This window comes from Cherax quadricarinatus, unplaced genomic scaffold (assembly GCF_038502225.1).
Source record: "Cherax quadricarinatus isolate ZL_2023a unplaced genomic scaffold, ASM3850222v1 Contig4829, whole genome shotgun sequence".
Taxonomy (NCBI): Eukaryota; Metazoa; Arthropoda; class Malacostraca; order Decapoda; family Parastacidae; genus Cherax; species Cherax quadricarinatus.
The window spans coordinates 1-27334 of NW_027199855.1; the positions used below are offsets into that span (position 1 = coordinate 1).

General features: G+C 39.1%; 1 protein-coding gene across 2 annotated transcripts; it reads right to left on the reverse strand.

Annotated features, from left to right (window-relative positions):
* Window positions 1–5629: 5629 nt before the first annotated feature.
* Window positions 5630–19163, reverse strand: LOC128691215 (abscission/NoCut checkpoint regulator). 2 transcript variants are annotated; one of them, XM_070081890.1, is made up of 3 exons: window positions 19091–19163; window positions 11334–11499; window positions 5630–5875 (listed from the first exon to the last, which is right to left on the reverse strand). In XM_070081890.1, exons 2-3 carry the CDS (start codon window positions 11475–11477, stop codon window positions 5645–5647), a joined length of 375 nt encoding a protein of 124 aa, XP_069937991.1. In that variant the 5' UTR covers window positions 11478–11499; window positions 19091–19163; the 3' UTR covers window positions 5630–5644. The 2 variants fall into 2 exon arrangements, with proteins under 2 accessions (XP_069937991.1, XP_069937992.1); XM_070081891.1 differs by lacking the exon at window positions 19091–19163 and adding an exon at window positions 18960–19067.
* Window positions 19164–27334: the final 8171 nt, after the last annotated feature.

Genomic DNA, 27334 nt, shown 5'->3' on the forward strand with positions numbered 1-27334 from the left:
ATCTGTAGTGGTGGGAAGTTTGGACAAGTATATAGCTAGATTATTTTGGTCATATAGAGTATAGTCACTAATACACATAATGAAGTTGATGTCTATGTGTTGTGCTGGAATGAGCTAAAGTACAACTAGGTATAAACTAATAATACAAAAAAAAAAAAATTAAAAATAGCACAAGATTCTCACTTGTAATTGCACATCCCAAACAGTGTATTGCTAATAATGCAATTATTAACCCCTTCAGGGTCCAAGGCCCAAATCTGAAGTGGTGCCCCAGTGTCCAAGAATTTTCCAAAAAAAAATTTATTTTTTTCTTATGAAATGGTAGAGAATCTTTTTGCGAAGGTAATAAAACAAAAAGTACGAAATTTGGTGGAAAATTGACGAAATTATGCTCTCACGAATTTTGATGTGTCAGCGATATTTACGAATCGGCGATTTTGCCGACTTTGACTTCCATTTTAGGCCAATTACATCATTCCAGTCGACCAAATTCTTAGCTATTTTACTAGTATTACTTCTATTCTATCGATTGAGCACAAGAAATCGCCAAGTCAACTGTTTCAACTACAAAATAAAGTGATCGGAAATTGGTAACTTGGCCAATTTAACACAAAGTTCAAAATATTCCAATTTCAAAATAGCATCCAGAATAAACAATGTAGGCATTCCTGGCACTAAACTAACATTTCCTTGGTTCATTAGTTACGTTTTGAGGCTTTACAAATAAATCCCATTTTTATTTTTTATTTACATAATGAATTTTTATTCACACCAAAAAATTAGAAGATTTACTGTTATGCAATATTGTAATAATTGTATAAATATCATCACCACATTTGTGAATGTGTATTAGATCCACCAGCTGGCGTGTATTAGACGTGTGAGGTCGTTTGTTTACTCTTGAACATCGACAAAAATTTAACATTTCCGCTATTTTGAGCTCAGTTTCAAGCCATTTCCGGTGCTAAAACCAATCAAAATCATCTCTATTTCTGTAATATGTCTTCCATTCTATCAAATGAGACCAAGAAATTGCAAATACAACTATAAAAAACATACGAAAAAACACTGCAAAGTTGCTGTTTTAATCGAAAATCTTGGTTTCAGTTTTTTTTCTCTCATTATACACAGTGTGCTGCAGGATTTGTTTTATGTGGTGCACACATACCACATAGATGTATTCTCTCATATCTAGGCCCAAGTGTACCACTCACAGTTTATCAGAGTGAGCTGAGCTCATGACGTAGATCTACGGTTTGGACACTGAACGCAAAGCCGTAGATCTACGGGACGGACCCTGAAAGGGTTAATAAAAGCAGTTGTTTTATAACCGTATAGCCATTAACTGGATACCACAATCAGCTGAAAGCCTTCACAGAAGTCAGATAAAAATACAGGAATAGTTATCAACCAGTCTATAAGGGACCTGTGTACCTTGGCATATGCTAAGACCTGTAAGCTCTAAGAGGTGCTGCTGGAATCTTTATGCCATAGTGTGGTGTGATCTATGTGCCATGGGATGCTGCTGGTATCCATACAGTACAGTAAGAATATATATAAACCTGCCTTCACTACTACATACTGCAGCCATCATAATGCCAGGTAGCAGTATCCACCACCAGGAAACATCCATGATCAGCAATCAATACAAACCCTTTGATATATACCTTTGAAGAGTTTCGCTACTCTCAGAGCCTGGCCATGGGCCTGGACATCGACCAATATTAGGTACACAATATTATTGGTATCTAATAGACCATCACACAACCAGTAATGAAGTTTTAAACATCAAATAAAGGATAAAAACAAATCATTAATAATAAAGGAGGAAAGTTGAAAGTGAACATAGATAAGAGTAAGGTGATGAGGGTATCAAACAAGTTAGGTAAAGAAAAAGTGGATATCACATTGGAGGGAGTTTGGAAGAAGTGAATGTATTCAGATATCTGGGAGAAGACTTGTCAGTGGATGGGTTTATGAAGGATAAGGTTAACCACAGAACTGATGAAGGGAAAAGGGTGAGTGGTGCATTAGGTATCTGTGGAGACAAAAAAACGTTATCCAAGGAGGCAAAGAAGGGAATTTACACGAGTATAGTGGTACCAACATATATATGGGTGTGAAGCATGGGTTGTAAATGTGGCAGCAAGGAGGAGGCTGGATGCAGTGGAGATGTCATGTCTAAGGGCAATGTGTGGTGTAAATATTATGCAGAGAATTCATAGTGTGGAAATTAGGAGGTGTGGAGTTCCAAAAAGTATTATTCAGAGGGCTGAATATGGAGTGTTTAGGTGGTTTGGTCATTTAGAGAGGATGGAGGTAAAAAAAGGATGACTTGGAGGGTGTATAAATCTGAAGTGGAGGGGAGGAGGGGTAGGTTCGTCCTAGGAAAGGATGGAGGGAGGGGGTAAAAGAGGTTTTATGTGCAAGGAGCCTGGACATGCAGCAGGTATGTATGTGTGTGTTAGATAGGAGTGAATGGAGACGAATGGTTTTGGGGGCCTGACAAGCTGTTGGCGAGTGAGCAGGGTAACATTTTGTGAAGAGATTCAGACAAACTGGTTAGCCGGACTCGAGTCCTGAAGGTGGGAAGTACAATGCCTACACTTTAAAGGAGGGGTTTGGGATATTGGCCGTTTGGAGTGACATCTAAAATGTCGTATCTGGGCGCCTCTGCAAAGACAATGATTGTGTAAATGATGGTCACCCTGCCTTGGTGGGAGACGGCCAATGTGTTTAAAAAAAAAATCAAGAAACAGCCTATAAAATGATAAAACTATCCTAGACAACACCCTAAAGTCATTATTTTAAACTTAACACAAGGTCGAGTTTTGCTTTTCCGACCAAGCACCTCGTGAGGCAGGATTTTTTTTATATACTGTGCACACTTACCACAGACCCATTCTGTCATATCTAGGCCAAAATGTACCACTCACAGCTTATCTGAGTGAGCTGAACTCATGACGTAGCTCTACATGATGGACCCTGGCATCAATAATGCACATCCATGCGACGAACAGTTTAAGGGTTAAAAGTGGCAAAATGGCATGGACACACTCCAGTAAATATACAAACCTTCTACTAAGTAGGATACAAGTTTTGAACTTTTAAAGATAATCAAAGGAGCTTGTCTCCACCATTCACACAAATAAAATGAATAAACGGGAATAATCTATGTAGCATTGTGCTTCAATGTAAACACTTGATCTACACATCCCCCTGCCCATTCTAAAGCTTCCTTGCTCCTCTGCAATCTTGCTCTCTGTCTTACCTCTAATTCTTTCAATAATAAACCCTACCATACACTTTACTTGGTATACTCAGTAAACTTATTCCCCTATAATTTTTAATCTCTTTTGTCCTCCTTCCCTTTATATAAAGGAATTATACATGATCTCTGCCAATCACTAGGTACCTACCCCCTCTTTCATACATTTATTAAACAAAAATACCAACCACTCCAACACTATATCTCCCCCTGCTTTTAACATTTCTGTCATGATCCCATCAGTTCCAACTGCTTTACCCCCTTTTCATTCTACGTAATGCCTCACACACCTCCACCACACTCACATCCTGTTCTTGTTCACTCCTAAAAGATGCTATACCTCCTTGACCAGTGCATAAAATTACTGCCTCCCTTTCTTCATCGACATTTAAAAGTTCCTCGAGATATTTCCGCATTTACCCAATACCTCCAGCTCCCCATCTACTAACTTCCCTACTCTGTTTTTAACTGACAAATCCATTTGTTCCCTAGGCTTTCTTAACTTGTTTATCTCCAAAATTTTTCTTATTCTCAGCAAAATTTCTTGACAGTACCTCTCCCACTCTTTTATGTACTCTCCTTTTGTACTCTCTCACCACTCTCTTCACCTTTCTTTTACTCTCCATACACTCTGCCCTTCTTATATCACTTCTGCTTTGTAAAAACCTCTCATAAGCTACCTTTTTCTATCGCACCCTTTGCCTCATCATTTAACCAATCACTCCTCTTTCCTCCTGTACCCACCCTCCTATAGCCACAAACTTCTGTCTCACATTCTAATACTATTCCATTTTAAAACTATCCCACCCCAACTCCTCCACTACCCATACTCACTCTTACTAACTGTTGCCATTTTCCTTTTGTCCCACCTACCTCTTACTCTAACTGTAGCTACAACTCGATAATGATCCGATATATCCGTTGCCCCTCTATAAACATGTACATCCTGAAGCCTACCCATCAACCTTTTATACATCAATGCATAATCTAACAAACTACATACTTTCATTACATGCTATATCATATCTTGTATACTTATCTATCCTCTTTTTCATAAAATATGTATTATTACCAAACCTCTTTCTACACAAAGTTCAATTAAAGGCTCCCCATTTTCATTTACCCCTGGCACCCCAAATTTACCTACTACTCCCTGTATGACATTTTTACCCACTTTAGCAATGAGATCCCCCAACATTACTGCTAAATAATGTTGGGGATCTCAATACAGCAGTACACCTTCTCCTCGCTTGGCGATGTACTCATTTACCAACAACTCGGACTTACGACAGCCTCTCTGACCAGTATGCATATGTAAATAATGTATATTAGAGCTGACTTCCTTTATTCTGTTTGTTGCAATATACAGTACACTACTGTATAAACATTTAAAAATATACCAGAATTGTTATAAATGGTGCAAAGGTGACATTAAAACAATAGAAAAGATGGCTGATACAAACCCACTACCATTATACACAGTATGCTCCTCACGTAGCTATGAATTAATTTACTGACGTTGTCTTGGGAACAGAATTACGTTGTTAACCCTTTCAGGGTCCCCAGGCCCTCTCCAAGACTTGTTCTCAGGGTCGCCAAATTTAAAAAAAAAAAAATAATTTTTTCTTATGAAAAGATAGAGAATCCTTTCTCAATCATAATAACACCAAAAGTATGAAATTTGATAAAAAACTTACGGAATTATGCTCTCGCGAAGTTAGTCTCGATGATGTTTACACATCGGTGATTTTGCCCACTTTGAGCCCTATTTTTGGCCAATTACAGTGAACTAGTCGATAAAAATCATAACTATTTCGCTAGAACTCCATTCTTACAAAAAATAGAAGATTTACTGTTAAGCAGACTACTGAATTAGTGTAGATATGGTATAAATATTATCAGCGCACTTGTGAAAGAATATTAGACTCACCAGTTGACGTGTATTGGACGCTTGGCATGATTTGTTTACTTTTGAACTTTGGTAAAAATCGAACATTTCTGCTACTTTGAGCTCAATTTCAAGGTAATTTTCATTGTAAAACCAGTCAAAATCATCTCAATTTCTGTAATATGTCTTCCATTCTATAAAATGAGACCAGGAAAACTAGAATACAACAATAAATACCATACAAAAAAACAGTGCAAATTCGCTGTTTTAATCCAAAAACACGGTCAGTTTTTTTTTTTCCTCATTACGCACTGTGTGCTGCAGGATTTTTTTTATAATGCGCACACTGACCACATAGACCCATTCTTTCATATGTAGGCCTACCAGCTTTCTCTCACTAGATTAGAGGGCGCTAGAATTTAGGCATACTAGTACGTCAAAAACCCTGGTGCGTAAGCCGTACTAGTACGGCCAAAACCCTGATAGGGTTAAGTGAGGAGAGGCTGTATTATACATACCTGAACCAAAAGATCACTGGCTTTTTGTGTCTGAGTTCTAGTATCAGGAGGCTGAAATGCTGCAGTTGAAGCTTTAGTATAATGATCTTCTGGAAGACCTTTCAAATGTGCTAGCCGGGAGGCCATTTCTTCTTCCGTTGGTAAATTCTCCATTTGAGACTGGCGGAGATTCTGCAGACGCTGTGCAATTTCCAAATCAGCCTGAGGAAGATGCACAGCAGATTACCTAACTGATATTTATGACACTCATTAAATACAGTTAAAATATAATCATACTTGTTAATAAATTTATTATGCAGAAATTTTACAACCAGTTTTATGGAGATAATTTCCGTACACACATGCCAATAATTGAGCATAACCCTCGAAAGCTCCAAATACAAGTATAGTACAGTACTGGAGACTGTGACCCATACATCACTGTTACAAAACATCAATTTATCTGTCTGTGTTATCTATGGTATACCACAGCATATAACAGCATTTATGCAATGCAGTGATAAAAAACAGAATATGTTTGATTATTTACTGAAAGTGCTAAACCTGTAGCAGCCATAAAGAGTCTGGGATAAGTAAGGCAGTAAAATCCAATCCAAAGAAAGGAGAGGATAAATCCAGTTCCTTGGGTCAAGACCTCACCATGAAGGAATTAAGGATATTTTTGCGAGATTTCCTCAACCCTTGATGGCCAATGAAAGCCAAGAAATTTGACTATACAGTGGAACCTCGCCTAACGAACGCATCGCATAACGTTAAATCCGCCTAGCGATACATTTTAACGCAAAATTTTTGCCTCGGCTAGCGCTCAAAAACTCGCTCAACGAGGTTCGTTCGAGACGCGTCCACGTGTGGCCTGAGCCTGCCTCACTTGTTCCTTGGGTGCCAGTGTTTACAAGCCAGCCACCGCGGTCGCTTCCAAGCATACAATCGGAACATTTCATATTATCATAGCCTTTTTAGTGATTGCACCTGCAAAATAAGTCACCATGGGCCCCAAGAAAGCTTCTAGTGCCAACCCTACAGCAAAAAGAGTGAGAATTACTATGGATATGAAGAAAGAGATCATTGCTAAGTATGAAAGTGGAGTGCGTGTCTCCGAGCTGGCCAGGTTGTACACAAAACCCCAATCAACCATCGCTACTATTGTGGCCAAGAAAATGGCAATCAAGGAAGCTGTTCTTGCCAAAGGTGCAACTTTGTTCTCGAAACAGAGATCGCAAGTGATAGAAGATCTTGAGAGACTGTTATTAGTGAGGATAAACAAAAAACAGATAGCAGGAGATAGCATCTCTCAAGCGATCATATGTGAAAAGTCTAGTTGCATGACGATTTAATTAGAAAAATGCCTGCAACTAGTGATGATGTGAGTGAATTTAAGGCCAGCAAAGGTTGGTTTGAGAGATTTAAGAATCGTAGTGCCATACATAGTGTGATAAGGCATGGTGAGGCTGCCAGTTAGGACCACAAAGCAGCTGAAAAATATGTGCAGGAATTCAAGGAGTACATAGACAGTGAAGGACTGAAACATGAACAAGTGTTTAATTGTGATGAAACAGGCCTGTTTTGGAAGAAAATGCCAAACAGGGCATACATTACTCAGGAGGAAAAGGCACTCCCAGGACATAAGCCTCTGAAAGACAGGCTTACTCTGTTGATGTGTGCCAATGCTAGTGGTGATTGCAAAGTGAAGCCTTTATTGGTGTATCACTCTGAAACTCCCAGTGTGTTCAGGAAAAACAATGTCCTCAAGGCTAATGTGTGTGTGCTGTGGAGGGCAAACAGTAAGGCATGGGTCACTAGGGACTTTTTCTATGACTGGTTACACCATGCATTTGCCCCCAATGTGAAAAATTACCTAATTGAAAAGAAATTAGACCTTAAGTGCCTGCTGGTATTAGACAATGCTCCTGGCCATCCTTCAGACGTGGCAGAGCGACTTTCTGCGGAAATGAGCTTCATTAAGGTCAAGTTTTTGCCTCCTAATACCACTCCTCTCCTGCAGCCCATGGACCAGCAGGTAATTTCCAACTTCAAGAAACTGTACACAAAAGCTATGTTTGAAAGGTGCTTTGTAGTGCCCTCAGAAACTCAATTGACTCTAAGAGAGTTTTGGAGAGATCACTTTAGCATCCTCAATTGTGTAAAGATTATAGGTAAGGCTTGGGAGGAAGTGACTAAGAGGACCTTGAACTCTGCTTGGAAGAAACTGTGGCCAGAATGTGTAGACAAAAGGGATTTTGAAAGGTTTGAGGCTAACCCTGGGAATCCTATGCCAGTTGAGGAATCCACTGTGGCATTGGGGAAGTCCTTGGGGTTGGAGGTTAGTGGGGAGGATGTGGAAGAGTTGGTAGAGGAGGACAATGAAGAACTAACCACTGATGAGCTGCTAGATCATCTTCAACAGCAAGAGGCCACACCTGAGGAAACTGCTTCGGAGGAGGGGATAGAGAAATTGAGGAAGTTGCCTACTTCAAAGATTAAGGAAATGTGTGCAATGTGGCTTAAAGTGCAAACCTTTTTTGATGAAAATCACCCTCACACAGCTATTGCAAGCCGTGTTGGCAACCTGTACACTGACAATGTTGTGAAACACTATAGGAAAGTCATAAAGGAACGGGAGGTACAGGCCTCTATGGACAGATATGTTGTGCGACAGAGGTCCAGTGACTCTCAAGCTGGTCCTAGTGGCATTAAAAGAAGAAGGGAAGTAACCCCGGAAAAGGACTTGCCACCTCAAGTCCTAATGGAAGGGGATTCCCCTTCTAAACACTAACACCATCAACACTCTGCCCTCCTCCCATCCCATCAATCATCACCAGATCTTCAATAAAGGTAAGTGTCATATAACTGTGCATGTCTTCTTCAGTTTGTGTGTATTAAAATTAATATTTCATGTGGTAAAATTTTTTTTTTGCTCATACTTTGGGGTGTCTTGCATGGATTAATTTGATTTCCATTATTTCTTATGGGGAAAATTAATTCGTCTAACGATAATTTCGCCTAAAATTGAGCTCTCAGGAACGGATTAATAGCGTTAGGCAAGGGTCTACTGTACTACCTTATTCAAAGATACAGTAACCATATAGGTACAGTAAAGAACAGAATGACAGATAACAGGGTGCCAAATGAAGGTTATCCAATTTGTTTAAGCAACAGAAATCTTAAAATCATGTAAAGTGGCCCAGTCAGAAGTATGATGAATAGTGTATTGAAAGTAAGTTGCTATGAGTTAACAATCTGTGCCTGCACAAGCAATACCTACCTACCTGGAGGATGTGCCAGAGGTCAACACCCCCAATGCCTGGTCCATGACCAGGCCTCCAGGAAAATAAGTCTACATACATGTATAGGGATGATCAATGTTTGAAGGAAGAACAGAGGCATGTTTGTTAATGGTGGTGTCAGAAACAAGATAGTGCTAAGCACACAGCCTTGTAGTACACCCTCAAATTGCACAAAGTTAAGGGAAAAGCTTTGGATGCATATTTTACAGACTCCAAAGCCATTCAAGTAGAAGCCATGGATCAACAACTAAGCAATTTGTTGACACAGTAGAAAACAGCTGTGACTTAGCACATGAAGTCACAACTGAAAACTGCCAATATGGTGATCAGGGTAACAGTTATTGAAAAACCACGAATACCAAATAAATCCTATTTTTTTTTCAACACGGCAGTCGTCTCCCACCGAGGCAGGGTGACCCAAAAAAGAAAGAAACATTTTCACCATCATTCAACACTTTCACCATCACTCTCACAATATCACTATCTTTGCAGAGGCACCCAGATATGACAGTTTAGATATCCTAAATATATATGTTAAAAAAAAACATATCTTGCAGAGGTAAGCCAAGGACCAAAAGACTGGTCTTGATAAAATTTAACAAAAAAATAAAAAACCAAACCTCATTAAGGCAGCCATGGGATCAAAAACAAATACTGCAATTAGTTATCTGTTAATGGTTTCTTGGATCACTGCATCTGCAAGTCAAGTCTCAGTCTATGTTTCCCCATGTGGAAATGAAATATTACAGGAATATAAGCTATTAACCCTTTCAGGGTCCGTCCCGTAGATCTACGGCTTTACGTTCAGGGTCCAAACCGTAGATCTACGCCATGAGCTCAGCTCACTCTGATAAACTGTGAGTGGTACATTTGGGCCTAGATATGAGAGAATACATCTATGTGGTATGTGTGCACCACATAAAACAGATCCTGCAGCACACTGTGTATAATGAGACAAAAAATGAAATCATGATTTTTCGATTAAAACAGCAACTTTGCAGTGTTTTTTCGTATATTTTTTATAGTTGTATTTGCGATTTCTTGGTCTCATTTGATAGAATGGAAGACATATTACAGAAATAGAGATGATTTTGATTGGTTTTAGCACTGGAAATGGCTTGAAACTGAGCTCAAAGTAGCAGAAATGTTAAATTTTTGCCGATATTCAAGAGTAAACAAACGACCTCACACGTCTAATACACATCAGCTGGTGGGTCTAATATACATTCACAAATATGGTGATGATATTTATACAATTATTACAGTATTGCATAACAGTAAATCTTCTATTTTTTGGTGTGAATAAAAATTCATTATGTGAATAAAAAATCAAAATGGAATTTATTTGTAAAGCCTCAAAACATAACTAATGAACAGAGGAAATGTTAGTTTAGTGCCAGGAATGCCTACATTGTTCATTCTGGACCCTATTTTGAAATTGGAATATTTTGAACTTTGTGTTAAATTGGCCAAATTAACAATTTCCGATCACTTTATTTTGTAGTTGAAACAGTTGACTTGGCGATTTCTTGTGCTCAATCGATAGAATAGAAGTAATACTAGTGAAATAGCTAAGAATTTGGTTGACTGGAATAATGTAATTGGCCTAAAATGGGAGTCAAAGTCGGCAAAATCGCCGATTCGTAAATATTGCTGACACATCAAAATTCGCGAGAGCATAATTTCGTCAATTTTCCACCAAATTTCGTACTTTTTGTTTTATTACCTTCACAAAAAGATTCTCTACAATTTCATAAGAAAAAATAACAAATTTTTTTTTGGAAAATTCTTGGACACTGGCGCATGACTCCAGATTTGGGCCTTGGACCCTGAAAGGGTTAAGACAGGTAAATGTAATTATATAATGATTCTAAGTAGTTGTTTGTAAGATTTACCTGCATAGCTTATACATCTATTTTTTCCAACACACCATAACACTTAAAGTGTAAGCACATGGTCATTTATAGTTCAGAGAATGTGCCCCAAAAGGCAAGTTTGCCATGTTCAGCCTTTAAGTGTCATTATAACCAGGTGCAATGAATGACTGAGTGACTGGGAGCTATTCTTGAATTAGGTGGTGCACTAAGTGAGTGCTTGCACTATGGCACTATTGTGTACTGTATAATCAGACATCTCACATTCTTCCTCACCATAATACATAAAACACAAGTACACAAGAGGTTTACTGCAATACTGTAAGTCTAAATAAATAAAAAAAATTGGTTGGGGAGGGATTTTTCCCAGAAAACAATGTGGTGTGTGTGTTCACAAGAAGAGAGATAGAGAGAGAGGAGGGAAGTTAAAAAAAAAAAAAAAAAAGGTTGCATTCTTGTTAACATTGAGTAACTTAACAAGTGAAGTGGGAGGCAGCATACTTTTGAGAGATTAGCCATGCCAGCTGATGGTCCAGGATAGATTGTGATTGGAGCTTGCTGGGGAGGTGATATCATCTGCAAACTCTTCTCTAAGGAGCTTTTAGAGAGCTGTTTCTTCAAAGGGTTTTTGTCCTGATCACTCATTGCTTCTGATTCTTATGAGTTTCTGAAAATTAAAATACTTTTAATAAAACTTTAGAAATATTCACAGGCAGGTAGCATTACATAAATATGACATATAAAATAAAATTATTGGCGCCGAGATCTGAATATTGTAGTTGACAGTTGAATGAGCAAACATTCGGTTTATATTAGCTACCTTTGTAATATTATTGCATTTCATTTGAATATACATGTACATGTATAACTAAATACCTATTCGCCAATTACTACCTAACCGGTTGTCTTTCTTAAGCTTCATCAGGCATATATACAATTAAGTATACAAATCTTTTTTTGGGAGTGGCAGCCCCCACCACATGTTGATACTGTATGTACAGTACTACACCATGACTTATGATAAGATTTTTAGATTTTTAACCAGGAGGGTTAGCCACCCAGGATGAGCCAACAAAGTTGGTACATTATCCAGGCCTGTTAGTCTTATTTTCAAATTCAACCTAAAATAATCTAATGTATGTACTTTAATCTTACTTTGCCATTCATAGATACATGTCTCTGTTTACATTCAGCTAAGCACATGACAACTTATTACTAAGCAGTGATTGACTCAAACACGCTGAGAAACCAAAATAAATGTATCATTTTCACCATCTCCCAAAATGACAATCTGCATGCAAAATGCTTACTGTCAAATGGGGTAACTGTGATAATGCAAGGTAATTGTGATAAACATTTTCTTTTCCTTTCCTGAGATAATAACCTATAGAATGTAGATTTAAAAAAAAATTAATAAGCAATGTGTTGTAACTGTCATTAAACTAAGAATTTTCAGATAGATAAATATTAATTTTACTGATGATTCCATTTCAAAAAGAGAAAAAGTGGCCAAATCTGTAAATTTCATGAGAGTAATTGCAATCAATGTGATGACAGAGAATGATTAGGTTCTGTGAGTTACTTTCTCACCAAAAAAACTTCAAATTTTGTGAGGTAAACTTAGGTACATTATTACAGTAATAACTGGAAGCATTGTATCTTGGGGAAAGGAAGAGGGGAGTGGAGGGGGGGGGGGGGAGTCCAGTTGAGGTGTGGGGTAACTGAGAAGATAATGACTATAACATCTTATGTGAGATACTGTAATTGATTCTCAACCATATTATCACAAAACTTTTCCCATTTTCCTACATTTTTCTCTTTCCAATGACAACAGGATGTTGTGAAAATACATCCCTCTGTGTGAAGCAATTAGGATGCAGTACAAAAATGATATCACAAAGGAGGCTCTGAAGGCGACTGCTTTGAATCTAAATGTAAGGAGTATGCTGTGGGTCGCTTCCAAACCAACAAGCAGAAGGAAGCCTGCTATATAGGAAAATTTAAACCTAGTAGAACTGAAGGAAACACACTGGGACAAAGTAACAAAAAAAGGCACAATACTGTGACTGGAACGATACACAAATAACCCGCATGTAAGCTCCTTTCTTTTATGTGCGGGTTATTTGTATATGGGACAAAGTACTTATGGGAAACCAAGGGAGCTGGAAAGACAAAGTTACATTTAGAGAACCCAGTGTTTCTGATATCTATGCAATACTAATTAGTGATCTTGATGATTTTAGATAAACCTAAAATTATTAAAGGAAGATTCACTTTTGCATTTTTTTTTAATAAATCTCATTACAACTATTAGTTAGTTAAGAACGCTTTGTGTTTTCAAATGGCTATAATTTTTCTTCTAAGCACTTACTCTTGCTTCAGTTGCATAATAATTTTTACAAATTAAAACAAAAAATTAAGAAATAATTGAAGAGAATGTAAAATGTACTAATATTTTTGGTGCAAAACTGCATTCTGGCAAAATTTGTAATGTCTGATAATCTGACTTAGAAAAATCAAGAAACAAAATTTATACACCAAAACATTCCTTGAATTATACTCTATGCTTTGAAAGAAAAAAGACTGATTTTATTTAAACACATTTTTTTTCAGCCATAGGGATCATAAGTGCTTAACCCTTTCAGGGTTTCAGCCGTACTAGTACGGCTTACACACCAGGGTTTTTGATGTACTAGTATGCTTAAATTCTAACGCCCTCAAATCTAGTGAGAGAAAGCTGGTAGGCCTACATATGAAAGAATGGGTCTATGTGGTCAGTGTGCGTAGTATAAAAAAAAATCCTGCAGCACACAGTGCGTAATGAGACAAAACAAAACTTTGACCGTGTTTTTGGATTAAAACAGCAACTTTGCACTGTATTTTTGTATGGTATTTATTGTTGTATTCTAGTTTTCCTGGTCTCATTTTATAGAATGGAAGACATATTACAGAAATTGAGATGATTTTAACTGGTTTTACAATGAAAATTACCTTGAAATTGAGCTCAAAGTAGCAGAAATGTTCGATTTTTACCAAAGTTCAAAAGTAAACAAATCATGCCAAGCGTCCAATACATGTCAACTGGTGAGTCTAATATTCTTTCACAAGTGCGCTGATATTATTTATACCATTTCTACACTAATGCAGTAGTCTGCATAACAGTAAATCTTCTATTTTTTGTAAAAATAAAAATTGAAAGTGGAAAGCCAAAGAAATATAAGAGGGGCCTGGGGATGTGACTAACGAACAGAGAACTTGTTATTTTAGTGCAAGGATTGTCTTTCTTGTTTATTCTGGACCCTATTCGGAAACTGGCATCTTTTAAAATTTGTGTGAAATTGGCAAAATTGCTAAATTCTGACCACTTTATTGGATAGTTGAAATCGGTAAATAGGCGGTTTCTTGTACTCATTCGATAGAAAAAATGGAGTTCTAGCTATGATTCTATGATTCTAGTTATGATTCTTGTCAACTAGTACACTGGAATTGGCTGAAAATAGGGCTCAAAGTGGGCAAAATTGCTGATGCGTAAACATCGTCGAGACCGCTAACTTCGCGAGAGCATAATTCCGTAAGATTTCCATCAAATTTCATACTTTTTGGTGTCATTATGATTGGGAAAAGATTCTCTATCTTTTCATAAGAAAAAAAAAATTTTTTTTTTTAAATTTGGCAACCCTGAGAACAAGTCTTGGAGAGGGCCTGAGGACCCTGAAAGGGTTAAGGGAATGAGAAGCAAGGAGGTTTGTTCCAAGGCAGGAAAGGTCAGTCAATTCTTTACATTGAAACCCCTCATTGACATCATATAATCATTACATTCATTTGTGAGTGATAAACCCCCAGGGACTACACAGCACCTGGGGAAATGGGAGGTATTCAGGTTCAATCCATGGAATGGTAAAGCAGACCCAATTCCTTGAATTAAGTGCCTCACCAGCATCAAGGAACCTCCCTTGAGGGGCCTTAGATCAAGAGCCCCCCCTCACACGCATCAAGGAGACTTCCCTAAGGGGCCTTCGCTCAAGTGCCCCTCACAGGCATGAAGGAAGTTTCCTTAAGAGGTCCCCTGGATCAAGAGTTCTTCACCAGCATTAAGAAACCTTCCTTGAGGAACCATGGCTTGGTTGGCAAGCTTTTGTTTCACACACTGAGTGTCCGTAGTTCAATCCCTAGCCGGGCGGTAACGATGGTCATGTTTCCTTACACGTGATGTCCCATGTTCACCTAGCAGTAAGTAGGTACCTGGCTGTTAGCTGACTGGTGTGGGTGGCATCTTAACGGGGAACAAGACTGAAGGATCACAATGGAAATAAGACAGTCCTCAAAAATGCACTGACTTTTTTGGGTTACCCTTGGCGACTAACCCACAGTGTTAAAAATCTGAACAAATTTTAATTTATCTTAAGAACCCCTCACAGGCATCAAAGGACCTTCCTTGAGGAACCTGATTCAAGAGCCCCTCAAAGGTATCAAGGAACCTTCCTTGAGGAACTTTGGATCAAGAGCCCCTCACATGCATGAATGAACCTTGGATCAAGAGCCCCTCACTGGCAAGAACCAAGTCAAGGAGGTTATTTCCCCTAGTTGGCTCTGTCACAAACTGTTTTAAAAAACAATCCTGGATCTTATCAAGAAAGTCACCTGACTAAATTTCCTGTCAAATTGCTCCAGTCAATCTGTCTGTCTATAGTTGAAATCTCCCATTACCACAACATTTTTGTATGTAGATGCCTTACGAATTTCTATGGGACGAAATTCGTAAGGCATCTACATACGAAAATGTTGTGCTAATGGGAGATTTCAACTATAGACAGATTGACTGGAGCAATTTGACAGGAAATTTAGAGTCAGGTGACTTTCTTGATACGATCCAGGATTGTTTTTTAAAACAGTTTGTGACAGAGCCAACTAGGGGAAATAACCTCCTTGACTTGGTTTTTGCCAGTAGGGAAACACTAATTAATAATCTTGAGGTTAATGATGAGCTTGGGGAAAGTGATCACAAATCACTCAGTTTTAATATATCATGGAATTCCCCTACTAATGGCAATCAAGTCTCCATCCCTGACTTTCGCTTGGCTGATTTCATAGGACTGAAAAATTACTTAGGTGGGCTGAACTGGAATGACCTGACTAAGGGTCAGGTAGGTGGTGATGGTTGCAATATGACACTTTCCAGGGCATAGTTCTAGCTGCTCAGTCAAATTATGTTCCAAACAGGGAAATCAGATCAAACAAAAATGATCCTAAATGGATGAACAATAGATTAAAATATCTGACTGGTCAAAAGAGAGGCATATATAGGCAAATCAAAAGAGGAGAGGGGCAATTAAGAAATCGATATATTCAGTTAGAGAGAGAAATAAAAAAGGGAATTAGAAAAGCAAAAAGAGATTATGAGGTTAAAATTGCAAGAGAACTGAAGACTAACCCAAAAGGATTCTTTCAGGCATACAGAAGTAAGATCAGGGACAAGATAGGCCCACTCAAAAGTTCCTGGGGTCAGCTCACTGACAGTGATAAGGAAATGTGTAGAATTTTTAACACATACTTCCTCTCAGTTTTTACACAGGAGGATACCAGCGATATTCCAGAAATGATAAATTATGTAGAACAGGACAATAATAAACTGTGCACGATTAGGGTCACAAGTGACATGGTCCTTAGGCAAATAGATAAATTAAAACCTAACAAATCCCCAGGCCCTGATGAACTGTATGCAAGGGTTCTAAAGGAATGTAAAGAGGAGCTTAGCAAACCTTTGGCTAATCTTTTCAGCATATCACTACAAACTGGCATGCTGCCAGATAAGTGGAAAATGGCAAATGTGATACCTATTTTCAAAGCAGGTGACAGGTCCTTAGCTTCGAACTATAGACCAATAAGCCTAACCTCCATAGTGGGAAAATTTATGGAATCAATAATTGCCGAGGCAGTTCGTAGCCACCTTGAAAAGCATAAATTAATCAACGAATCTCAGCATGGTTTTACAAAGGGGCGTTCCTGCCTTACGAATTTATTAACTTTTTTCACTAAGGTATTTGAGGAGGTAGATCATGGTAATGAATATGATATTGTGTATATGGACTTCAGTAAGGCTTTTGACAAGGTCCCACATCAGAGACTATTGAGGAAAATTAAGGCACATGGAATAGGAGGAGAAATTTTTTCCTGGATAGAGGCATGGTTGACAAATAGGCAGCAGAGAGTTTGCATAAATGGGGAGAAATCAGAGTGGGGAAGCGTCACGAGCGGTGTTCCACAGGGGTCAGTGTTGGGACCCCTGCTGTTCACAATCTACATAAACGACATAGATGAGGGCATAAAGAGCGACATCAGCAAGTTTGCCGATGACACCAAAATTGGCAGTCGAATTCATTCTGACGAGGACATTAGAGGACTCCAGGAAGATTTGAATAGACTGATGCAGTGGTCGGAGAAGTGGCAGATGCAGTTTAATATAGACAAATGCAAAGTTCTAAATGTTGGACAGGACAATAACCATGCCACATATAAACTAAATAATGTAGATCTTAACATTACAGATTGCAAAAAAGATTTAGGAGTTCTGGTTAGCAGTAGTCTGAAACCAAGACAACAGTGCATAAGTGTTCGCAATAAAGCTAATAGAATCCTTGGCTTCATATCAAGAAGCATAAATAATAGGAGTCCTCAGGTTGTTCTTCAACTCTATACATCCTTGGTTAGGCCTCATTTAGCTTATGCTGCGCAGTTTTGGTCACCGTATTACAGAATGGATATAAATGCTCTGGAAAATGTACAAAGGAGGATGACAAAGTTGATCCCATGTATCAGAAACCTTCCCTATGAGGATAGACTGAGGGCCCTGAATCTGCACTCTCTAGAAAGACGTAGAATTAGGGGGGATATGATTGAGGTGTATAAATGGAAGACAAGAATAAATAAACGGGATGTAAATAGTGTGCTGAAAATATCTAGCCTAGACAGGACTCGCAGCAATGGTTTTAAGTTGGAAATATTCAGATTCAGGAAGGATATAGGAAAGTACTGGTTTGGTAATAGAGTTGTGGATGAGTGGAACAAACTCCCAAGTACAGTTATAGAGGCCAGAACGTTGTGTAGCTTTAAAAATAGGTTGGTAGGTAAGACACATGTGCAACAGTTAGGTATCTTTATTTCGAAACGTTTCGCCTACACAGTAGGCTTCTTCAGTCGAGTACAGAAAAGTTGATAGAAGCAGAAGATACTTGAAGACGATGTAATCAGTCCATCACCCTTAAAGTTTTGAGGTGGTCAGTCCCTCAGTCTGGAGAAGAGCATTGTTCCATTGTCTGAAACAATAACATATTGTTTCAGACAATGGAACAATGCTCTTCTCCAGACTGAGGGACTGACCACCTCAAAACTTTAAGGGTGATGGACTGATTACATCGTCTTCAAGTATCTTCTGCTTCTATCAACTTTTCTGTACTCGACTGAAGAAGCCTACTGTGTAGGCGAAACGTTTCGAAATAAAGATACCTAACTGTTGCACGTGTCTTACCTAACAATCTGTCGGTATTTTATACCATTTTAATGTTCAAAAATAGGTTGGATAAATACATGAGTGGATGTGGGTGGGTGTGAGTTGGACCTGATAGCTTGTGCTACCAGGTCGGTTGCCGTGTTCCTCCCTTAAGTCAATGTGACCTGACCTGACTAGGTTGGGTGCATTGGCTTAAGCTGGTAGGAGACTTGGACCTGCCTCGCATGGGCCAGTAGGCCTGCTGCAGTGTTCCTTCGTTCTTATGTTTTTATGAGGACTCTTGGATCAAGAGCCCTTCACAGGCATCAAGGAATCTTGCTTGAGGACTCTTGGATCAAGAGCCTCTCACAGGCATCAAGGAACCTTGCTTGAGGACCTTTGGATCAAGAGCCCCTCACAGAAGCTTCTTAAGGGGTAAAGAATTTAGAGCTCCCGAGTGCAAATTAGACGAAAACTCCATTAATAAAGAGTTGTCTTAAATCAAAAAGTACACCATTCGGCTTCACATGAAATAAAAAAAAAGTTTTACAATGACATTAATTAGTTTAAATTAAATAAAACATTCAAAATTTTGACAGGTGAAGACACAAGCGGCAAGTCAGACTTTATAACAAGACTACCATTATGACTCAGGTGTATGGCCACGACGAGTGCACACGTCACTCTAGTGATGTGATAACAGTGAAGGAGATTAGTGAGAGTGAGTGGTCATGGAAGGCAGTGACAATAGTAGTATATAAAAAAAACTCACTGTAATAAGCAGTGACCATCACTGACGCCACACCTGCAACCATAACAAAGCATTCAACTACCCACTACTACCACCATCTATTATCCTAACTACCACCCATATATGACCATTATATACTCACGTTCTAATTTTATTTTGAGCTTAGGGTGATATTGTACTTTATTTCTAAAATGTTTTAATTTTGAACCTATTTTATTTTTATCTTAAATTCTCAGATGAGTATCCGGAAGTAATCAAGTTGTTCTATCAGCTTATTTATATTGTTTTGTTAGGTCATGTATTTTATTTATTCTTAGAAAATGCTAAATTTTGATTTTCTTTGGAGATTTTAAGGACTACGGCTGATGTTTGAGGTCAATAATATTAAGTAGAGGAGTATAGAGAAAACAGGTGATGAGAGGGAGGCTGGAGGTGGTAGCTGCGACGTCAATATATCTCTCTTATTTCTGCTTATTTCTGCTGCTGGTGGACTCACTATGGCAGACACCGACATCCTCACTACACTCAAGATCCTCATCATCGGCGAGAGTGGTGTAGGCAAGTCCAGGTGAGGAGATAACTACATTAACGAGTGTTTTTGTTCTGGTTCTCTTCTCTTTTGAAATTTACAAATTGTATGAGTCAAAGTTTTCTTTTGGGTGTCTGATAAGTTTTACCACAAATGTAAAAGACCAGGTAATACACGTTCAATTAGCATTATTCTTTCGTGAGTTACTTTATTACACAGTTCCTGTGGGCGGTCAAAATTTCACCAAATATTTCATTAACAAAATGGTACTGATTACAAACTTGTTTTTATGTCGTTCAGATCTGAAATTTAGAATTCAATCTTATTACCACGTTTTGTCGAATTCTTAAGACTTTAAGATGAATTCAATCTTAGAAGAAACCCCGGTGGAAATAAATAACATTGTTTTGACTTTATTGGGTTGTCCTAAGTTAAATCTACATAGTGTTTTTAATGTTTCTAACACCTGTGTGCTCTTAAGACCATTGTGAAAAATATATTTTTATGTTAGAACTCCAATGGAAATAAGTCACTTTGTCCAACTGTTTTGGGTTATCCCAGGTAGTTTACACTGTATAAAATTGTACTTATGTGTATCTGTGTCTAAATAAACTTACTAGGTACACAAAACTAAATATAAACCTTGGCATAAGTCAGTACTCTGACTGGAACAATATACAGATAACCTGCACTTACAAGAGGAAACTTATGCCAATGTTTTGGTCCATCCTGGACCACTGTCCAGGGTGGACCAAAGTTTCCTCTCAAAATGTGGGATATTTGCATACAAGGTCAGTGAATAGCTCTTGATCTGAGTAACTAGAGTTGTCTGTGTAAGTAACTTATGTACATCATTTGACTTTATTGGATTATCCTTGGTTAAATTCAGCATAATTTACTTCATTGTAAAAGTTTCAAATTATGTATGATGCTTAAATAAAAAAATGAATTTCCTCACATTTGGCTCAGATCTCCCCTCAAGGGAGTTTCTTTGATACTGGTGAAGGGGCTCTTAATCCAAGGAATTGGACTGTCCTCCACTGTCTATTCCACTTCTTATTGCATCCCATTCCTTAGGTGCTGTATAAACCCAACAGGTTTAGCACTTCCTCCTAAATATAATATTCAGCTCAGATTTAAGTACCATAGTGATGAGTTTTGTTATGACATCTGGCTTGATTAAGCTTAAAAGTTGACCACATGTTACACTATGAAGCTTTATATCACTGAATGTGAAAGTATCACTTGACACTGGTCAGCACTTAAGAGTGCAAACAATGGTTCCCTCAGGAAATTGGAAAGGGAATAAGCTTTATTTTTTGAAGAGTGCATAGATGTTACAATAACGGGTATAAAAGGTATGACATGGTTGGACTTTTAATATAACAGTTAATTACTGTATAAAAGTAAATTTAAGAATTTGTTGCACAACATTGTTTTTTGAGAAGTTGTACTAGACATGTAATGGTATATAAATATTATTATTATTATTATTATTATTATTATTATTATTATTATTATTATTATTATTATTATCTTTATTTCTACAAGCACATGTACAAAATACTCAGGCCAAGCTGACATCAGTGACGTACCACTACATAGAAAGCCACTTGTTATGCAGAGGATTTTGGGCAGATTAGGTCAGTTTTGTCCTAGGATGCAATCCACACCAGTCGACTAACACCTAGGTACCCACTTAACTAGTGGGTGAACATGGACAACCGGTGTAAGGAAACACATCCAATGTTTCTACCCTTGCTGGGAATCGAACCTGGACCCTCAGCATGTGAAGCGAGAGCTTTTGCCACCAGGCCACAGGCCACTGTGGTGCAACATGATCTAGAACATTGAAAAATAAGCATTTATTAATCCAGCATAGCCTAACTAATAGCAGTTAGAAGCATATAAAACAAAATCAGTTGCTTGAATAAGCAAAATTACAGTTAAGATGCAAGAGAAACAAATGAATTCTCCTGCAGACAAGAATATAATAATTATCTTGTTGCTAAATTTGAGACTACAGTAATATAACTTAAGAAATATTAAATAAAGGTATGATTAATGAGCTTAACCTTCAAAGAGCCTATGATGATTTTATTTCGATTATTAACCTGGAGGTTTAGTAACCCTGGATAACCCAAGGGATCCAAGCAGTGTGACTTATTTCCATTGGGATCCTTTGATCCTCTTTTTAAGGCTGTGATTCACAACTATCAGCCAGTACACATATTTACATATTTTACTGCTAGGTGAACAGAGCCACAAGTGTAAGAAAACATGCCCATCATTTCCACTTATTTTGAGTAGTCCATTACACAGTATTTTATTTTTAAGTCATGTATAAATCACTCCTCGGGGCCAGTGGCCACGTGGTTCTGAGCATCGAATACATGGTAGAGCTACAAGTGAAGAGGAAAGCTGAAAGGGCAGGACGAATGATGCCAAACTACAAGAGAGTACACAGGCTAATAGCTTATGTGAATTTCTTCATCCATCTCACAGTGTGAAGGAATAGATATAGTACTGGTTCTGGATATCTAAAAAAAAAAATATGTATCAATTATGCATAATGTTTAATAAACCTGTTATATATTAGCCAATATAATCAGGGTGTGGAAGTAGGATACACAAGGAATTAGTTTTCATTTTACTTCTACATACTAAAACATGTATACAGGAAACATATTTCACCCCTGTTACAATAATTTTTTAGTAAAATGATTTATATGTTGTACAGTATGTGATTTGAAACAATGTATACAGAACTTTGTAAAAGATTATGATAACTTGTTATACATATAGTCATACATGTGTGTGACCATTAGCTGAAACATCCACTGACATTAGTCAAAGATTTGCTAAAGATAAACAAGGATTTCTTAGTATGTGATAACAGTATTTACTTTTAGCCTTCCCTGTTCCATGCAGTGTTGTATAATAATAATAATAATCTTTATTTCTACAAGTACGTAATACAACTGTTACAGACCTAGCTGACACCACTGGCATACTATAGAGAGCCCCTGCTTATGCAGAGCATTTCAGGCAACTTAGGTTAATTTTGTTCTCCATGATGTGACCCACAACAGTCATCTAATGCCTAGGTACCTACTTACTGCTAGGTGTAAGGAAACATACCCAAAGTATCACCTGTGCTGGAATTGATTCCTGGACACCTCACTGTGTGAGATGAGGACAGTATCTATCAAGCCATGAGTGCTTGTTCTGGAAAATAATGTATATAGTGTAATAATTCAACTGTCCCACACACTGGCCTCGTGTACCATAATGTGTGCAACTAATATGGTAAAATTCCAACTTATTCATTTTTGCTCCTGTCTGAATAATAGACATCCTGCATATTTATTTTTTATCGAAATACTGTAGTTCATTACTAGCAAAAATTGTCCACAAGCATAACTGTGGTAGCTAAACTTGGAAAAGGGAATCCCATCTGCCATTTTCCTATGTTTGGTATTATTTCCTTCTGCACACTAACTTCTTAATTGTGAATAATTTGTGTTGCCAGTATTATGCACTTATATCATAAATATATTTTTATTTCCAGCTTGCTACTTCGTTTCACAGATGACACCTTCGACCCAGAGCAAAGTGCAACAATAGGTGTTGACTTTAAGGTTAAGACAATTTCAATAGATGGAAACACAACTAAATTAGCAATATGGGTATGTATTCACTTATACTTTGGAATAAAAAAATAATTTATAACTTATTTTCTTTCCCTCATTTTGTTCCTCCTGGGAGCAAGTTTAGGTGAGTAGGTTTCTTTCATTCTGTTAAGGTGCTCTTTCCTTAATCTTTTCTTTCACCAAACTGATAACTCAGATGCTTTCAGCAGGAAAAGCTTTTACTTTATAGCATTTCACCCACATTGGGACTTTATCAAGTACAAAGAAATTTACAAACAAAATATTACCTTATAAAGCATACAAATCTTTGAAGTTAGGTCAGGTTGTGGAGAAGTCAGTAATGACTTAAGGTTTGCTGTTAAAAGGAAAGGGTGAGGCTGTGATCCAGATGTCAGGTTGAAGTGTTTTATGCTTTTTATGTTATGTACAGTGTGTGCAGTGGGTTTTATTTATTTGTGCATTGCCCTATTTTCCCTATGCTGTTAATAGTTTTGGTGAGGTGGATAATGGCTGTTGGAAGTGATCTTGAACTATCACTTGTTGGCTTATGTCATTGTCTACCCTCTACCAAGTTACTCCTGCACTGTGTCACTGCTTTACCCTTTGACTGTTTTGGTCGTATATATATGTCTAATGCGCCACTGTTTCGGACGTATTAATACGCATAAATATAATGGGTTTTATTTGGTAGTATGGTAGCGGAGTGTAAATGATATACTTCTTCGGAGGCTTCTTACTTTATTGTTAAGTAGTGGGTACACAGGCTTGTGTTGTGCCCATGGCCCGGGCAGGGCCATCCCACGAGAGAGAGCTGGGAGTACTTGTGTCTTGCTGCTAGGCCGCTGTGTCAGTGAGCGGGAGGCATGGGCCGGCAGGCTGGTGTGCCTGCCTAGAGGCCTGGCTACAGAGGGCAGCACCTGAGTGGTGCGAAATATGAACTAAGCTGGCAGACAGTACAGGCTGTCTACATACGCTCGGCCACCTACCGCGCGTCGTCCCGACGCGACAATACTGGTGGTAAAAGAAACTCGGTCTCTCTCTCGTAGGAACAGGGCACAGAACACAAAATAAAAACATATATATACACATGGACATGGAAAAAAACTTCCTACAGGGAGGGAAGAAAAAAACATGTGGTGTGTTAAACATCGTGGTCAAAGGCAATGAGCGTCGAAGGGCATCACTGCACACCTTCCTGCGTCTGGACAGGTACTGCAACACGGGAGACATCGCTGTGGCTGAGCTGTGACATAACAGGGTACAGTCTCCTCTGGTGAAGCAGTCATCGTAGGAGTCGCTGCAGGTTTCACTCAACCTAGGGCACAACATGCTGGTGCCCTCGAGTGAGGCGTCGACAAAACTCTCCAACTGGGCAGGACTTCTGGCAAGCGACTCAGGAGGACACTTCTCGACTGGTACTGTCGCTGGGCTGTCACTGCCGGCGAGCGTGGAGCGAGTTGTGGAGCGAGTCGTGGCAGAGACGACTGGGCGAAACATCTGGGAGTCGTAACATCATACACCAGACTGCAGTGAGCGAGCTAGCAGTCAAAGTGACATCATCTTTGTGCAGGCTGCTCACTGAAGCTTGTGACACGAGGCTGACACAGCGCCTGCCGACAGGCCTGGCTGCGGCTTGACGAGTATCATCTCTCGACAGTTGGAGTTATAGCAGAGGTTAGCCTAAGCGTCCCCAGACTTGTTTCTCTACATATAACTGCACTCTGACGGTCTGGAGGTGAAGTGAAACAAATCTCGATGGGAATCGTAGCAGGTACGATTCTGCAGAACATCACGAGCGACGAGCATAAAGGCTTTCTGTACAAGAGGGCTCGTACGCTCAGGGCTGAGTAATCAGCTGTCAAACACACTGGTCACACGGGTGACTTAACACAGTGGTGCTACTCAGGTCTGGCTGGCCCAGACCTCACTGGACACACGGAAACTAAAAACACACCGCTGTACATACGGTACAACATGGCTTAACTAGCAAATGATGCTTTTCTGTGCACAAAACTGACACTAAGACATATACTAAAATGTGAGAACACTGACTAAGAGGAATTAATTAACACACGACATATATCTTCTCTCAATCTTCTCGACAATACTAAAATAATTACTAGAAACACTCGATGTGACATCATGTGATGTCAGGCGTGATGACGTCAGCAGCACTGACGTCAGCAGACATCTCGAGGTGACGTCAGGCAGACATCTCGAGGTGACGTCAGCAGACATCTCGAGGTGACGTCAGCAGACATCTCGAGGTGACGTCAGCAGACATCTCGAGGTGACGTCAGGCAGACATCGTGACTTCATGAAGTCGGGCAGCATCGTGGGTGACGTCAATGTGATGCGGGCAGCAGACCACAGCATGTGGCCTGGGACATCTGGTAACTCACGTGGCTGGTAGATCCACGTGACATCGCCCACACCCACGTGACGTCGTGATCTACGTGCCATGCTGATCCACGTAGCTTCGAGTGGCCTCGGGCACTCGGATACACAGCTCTGGCAATGAATTCACATGGAAAACAGCAGAAAACACAGCAGAGGGAGTGGGCAGTGGTGAGTGGTGTATGGTAGACGGGTGAGCGTGAGTAGGGCAAGCATGGGCAAGGTGAGGAACAGCCACTTCCTCTCCTCTCCTCCCCCACCCACAAACACGTGGAGAAGCTCACACTGGATGCAGAAATCACCACAAAACTCACCTCTGGCTTGCTGAAACAGCTGTGCTGAGCTGAACAACAACAGCAGCATACAAGAGACGCTGAACACGTGACTTGAGAAACAGCATGGGACGCTGTAGCGTGGGGTCACTTGGACGCCACTCACAATTCTCGAAGAAATTCGGCAAATTTCGGCTGGATCCTGCTTGTACCTGTGTCTGGGTGCTCAAACGTGCAGACACGATATCAGGATAACTTGTTGAGAGACGGATGCTTCTTGTGTAGGGTGATGAAGTGAAGATGACTTCATACCTCTCCTTCCTCTCTCCAGGCAAACACAACTGCTGCGAGCACCGCTGTCACCATTTATAATGGGTTTTATTTGGTAGTATGGTAGCGGAGTGTAAATGATATACTTCTTCGGAGGCTTCTTACTTTATTGTTAAGTAGTGGGTACACAGGCTTGTGTTGTGCCCATGGCCCGGGCAGGGCCATCCCACGAGAGAGAGCTGGGAGTACTTGTGTCTTGCTGCTAGGCCACTGTGTCAGTGAGCGGGAGGCATGGGCCGGCAGGCTGGCATGCCTGCCTAGAGGCCTGGCTACAGAGGGCAGCACCTGAGTGGCGCGAAATATGAACTAAGCTGGCAGACAGCGTGGGCTGTCTGTGCAGACAGTACAGGCTGTCTACATAAATTCTAGCGGCTTTAAATCAAGCAGGAGAAAGCTGGTAGGCCCACATGTCAGAGAATGGGTCTGTGTGGTCAGTGTGCACCACATAAAAAAAAATCCTGCAGCACACAGTGCATAATGAGAAAAAAAAACTGACCATTTTTTTGGATTAAAATGCCGACTTTGAGGTGTATTTTCGTATAGTATTTATCGTTGTATTCTCGTTTTTGTGGTCTCACGTGATAAAATGGAAAACATATTGCAGAAATAGAGATGATTTTTGATCAGTTTCACGATGAAAACGACTTTGAAATTGAGCTCAAAGTAGGGGAAATGTTTGATTTTTACCAATGTTCAGGAGTAAGCAAATCACACCATACGTCCAATACATGTCAACTGGGGAGTCTAATATTCTTTCACTAGTGCACTGATATTATTTATACCATTTTTACAATAATGCATTAGTCTGCATAACAGTAAATTTTGTATTTTTTGTATGAATAAAAAATCAAAATAGAAAGCAATAGTAATATAAGAGGGGCCAGAGACGTGACTAATGAACAGAGGATGTTATTTTAGTGCCAAGAATGTCAACATTAATTATTCTGAACCCTATTTTGAAATTGGCATTTTTTTTAATTTGCGTGAAATTGGCCAAATTGCCAATTTCTGACCACTTTATTGGGTAGTTCAAATCGGTAAATGGGTGGTTTCTTGTACTCAACTGATAGAAAAAATGGAGTTC

What these genes read in the sequence shown, in the direction of transcription:
- LOC128691215 (XM_070081890.1), bottom strand. Translation starts at nt 11,477, where the DNA reads ATGAGTGATCAGGACAAAAACCCTTTGAAGAAACAGCTCTCTAAAAGC. An exon ending in GCATGGCTAATCTCTCAAAA is followed by an intron (nt 5,876 to 11,333) that starts GTATGCTGCCTC and finishes CATCTTCCTCAG; the next exon opens with GCTGATTTGGAAATTGCACA.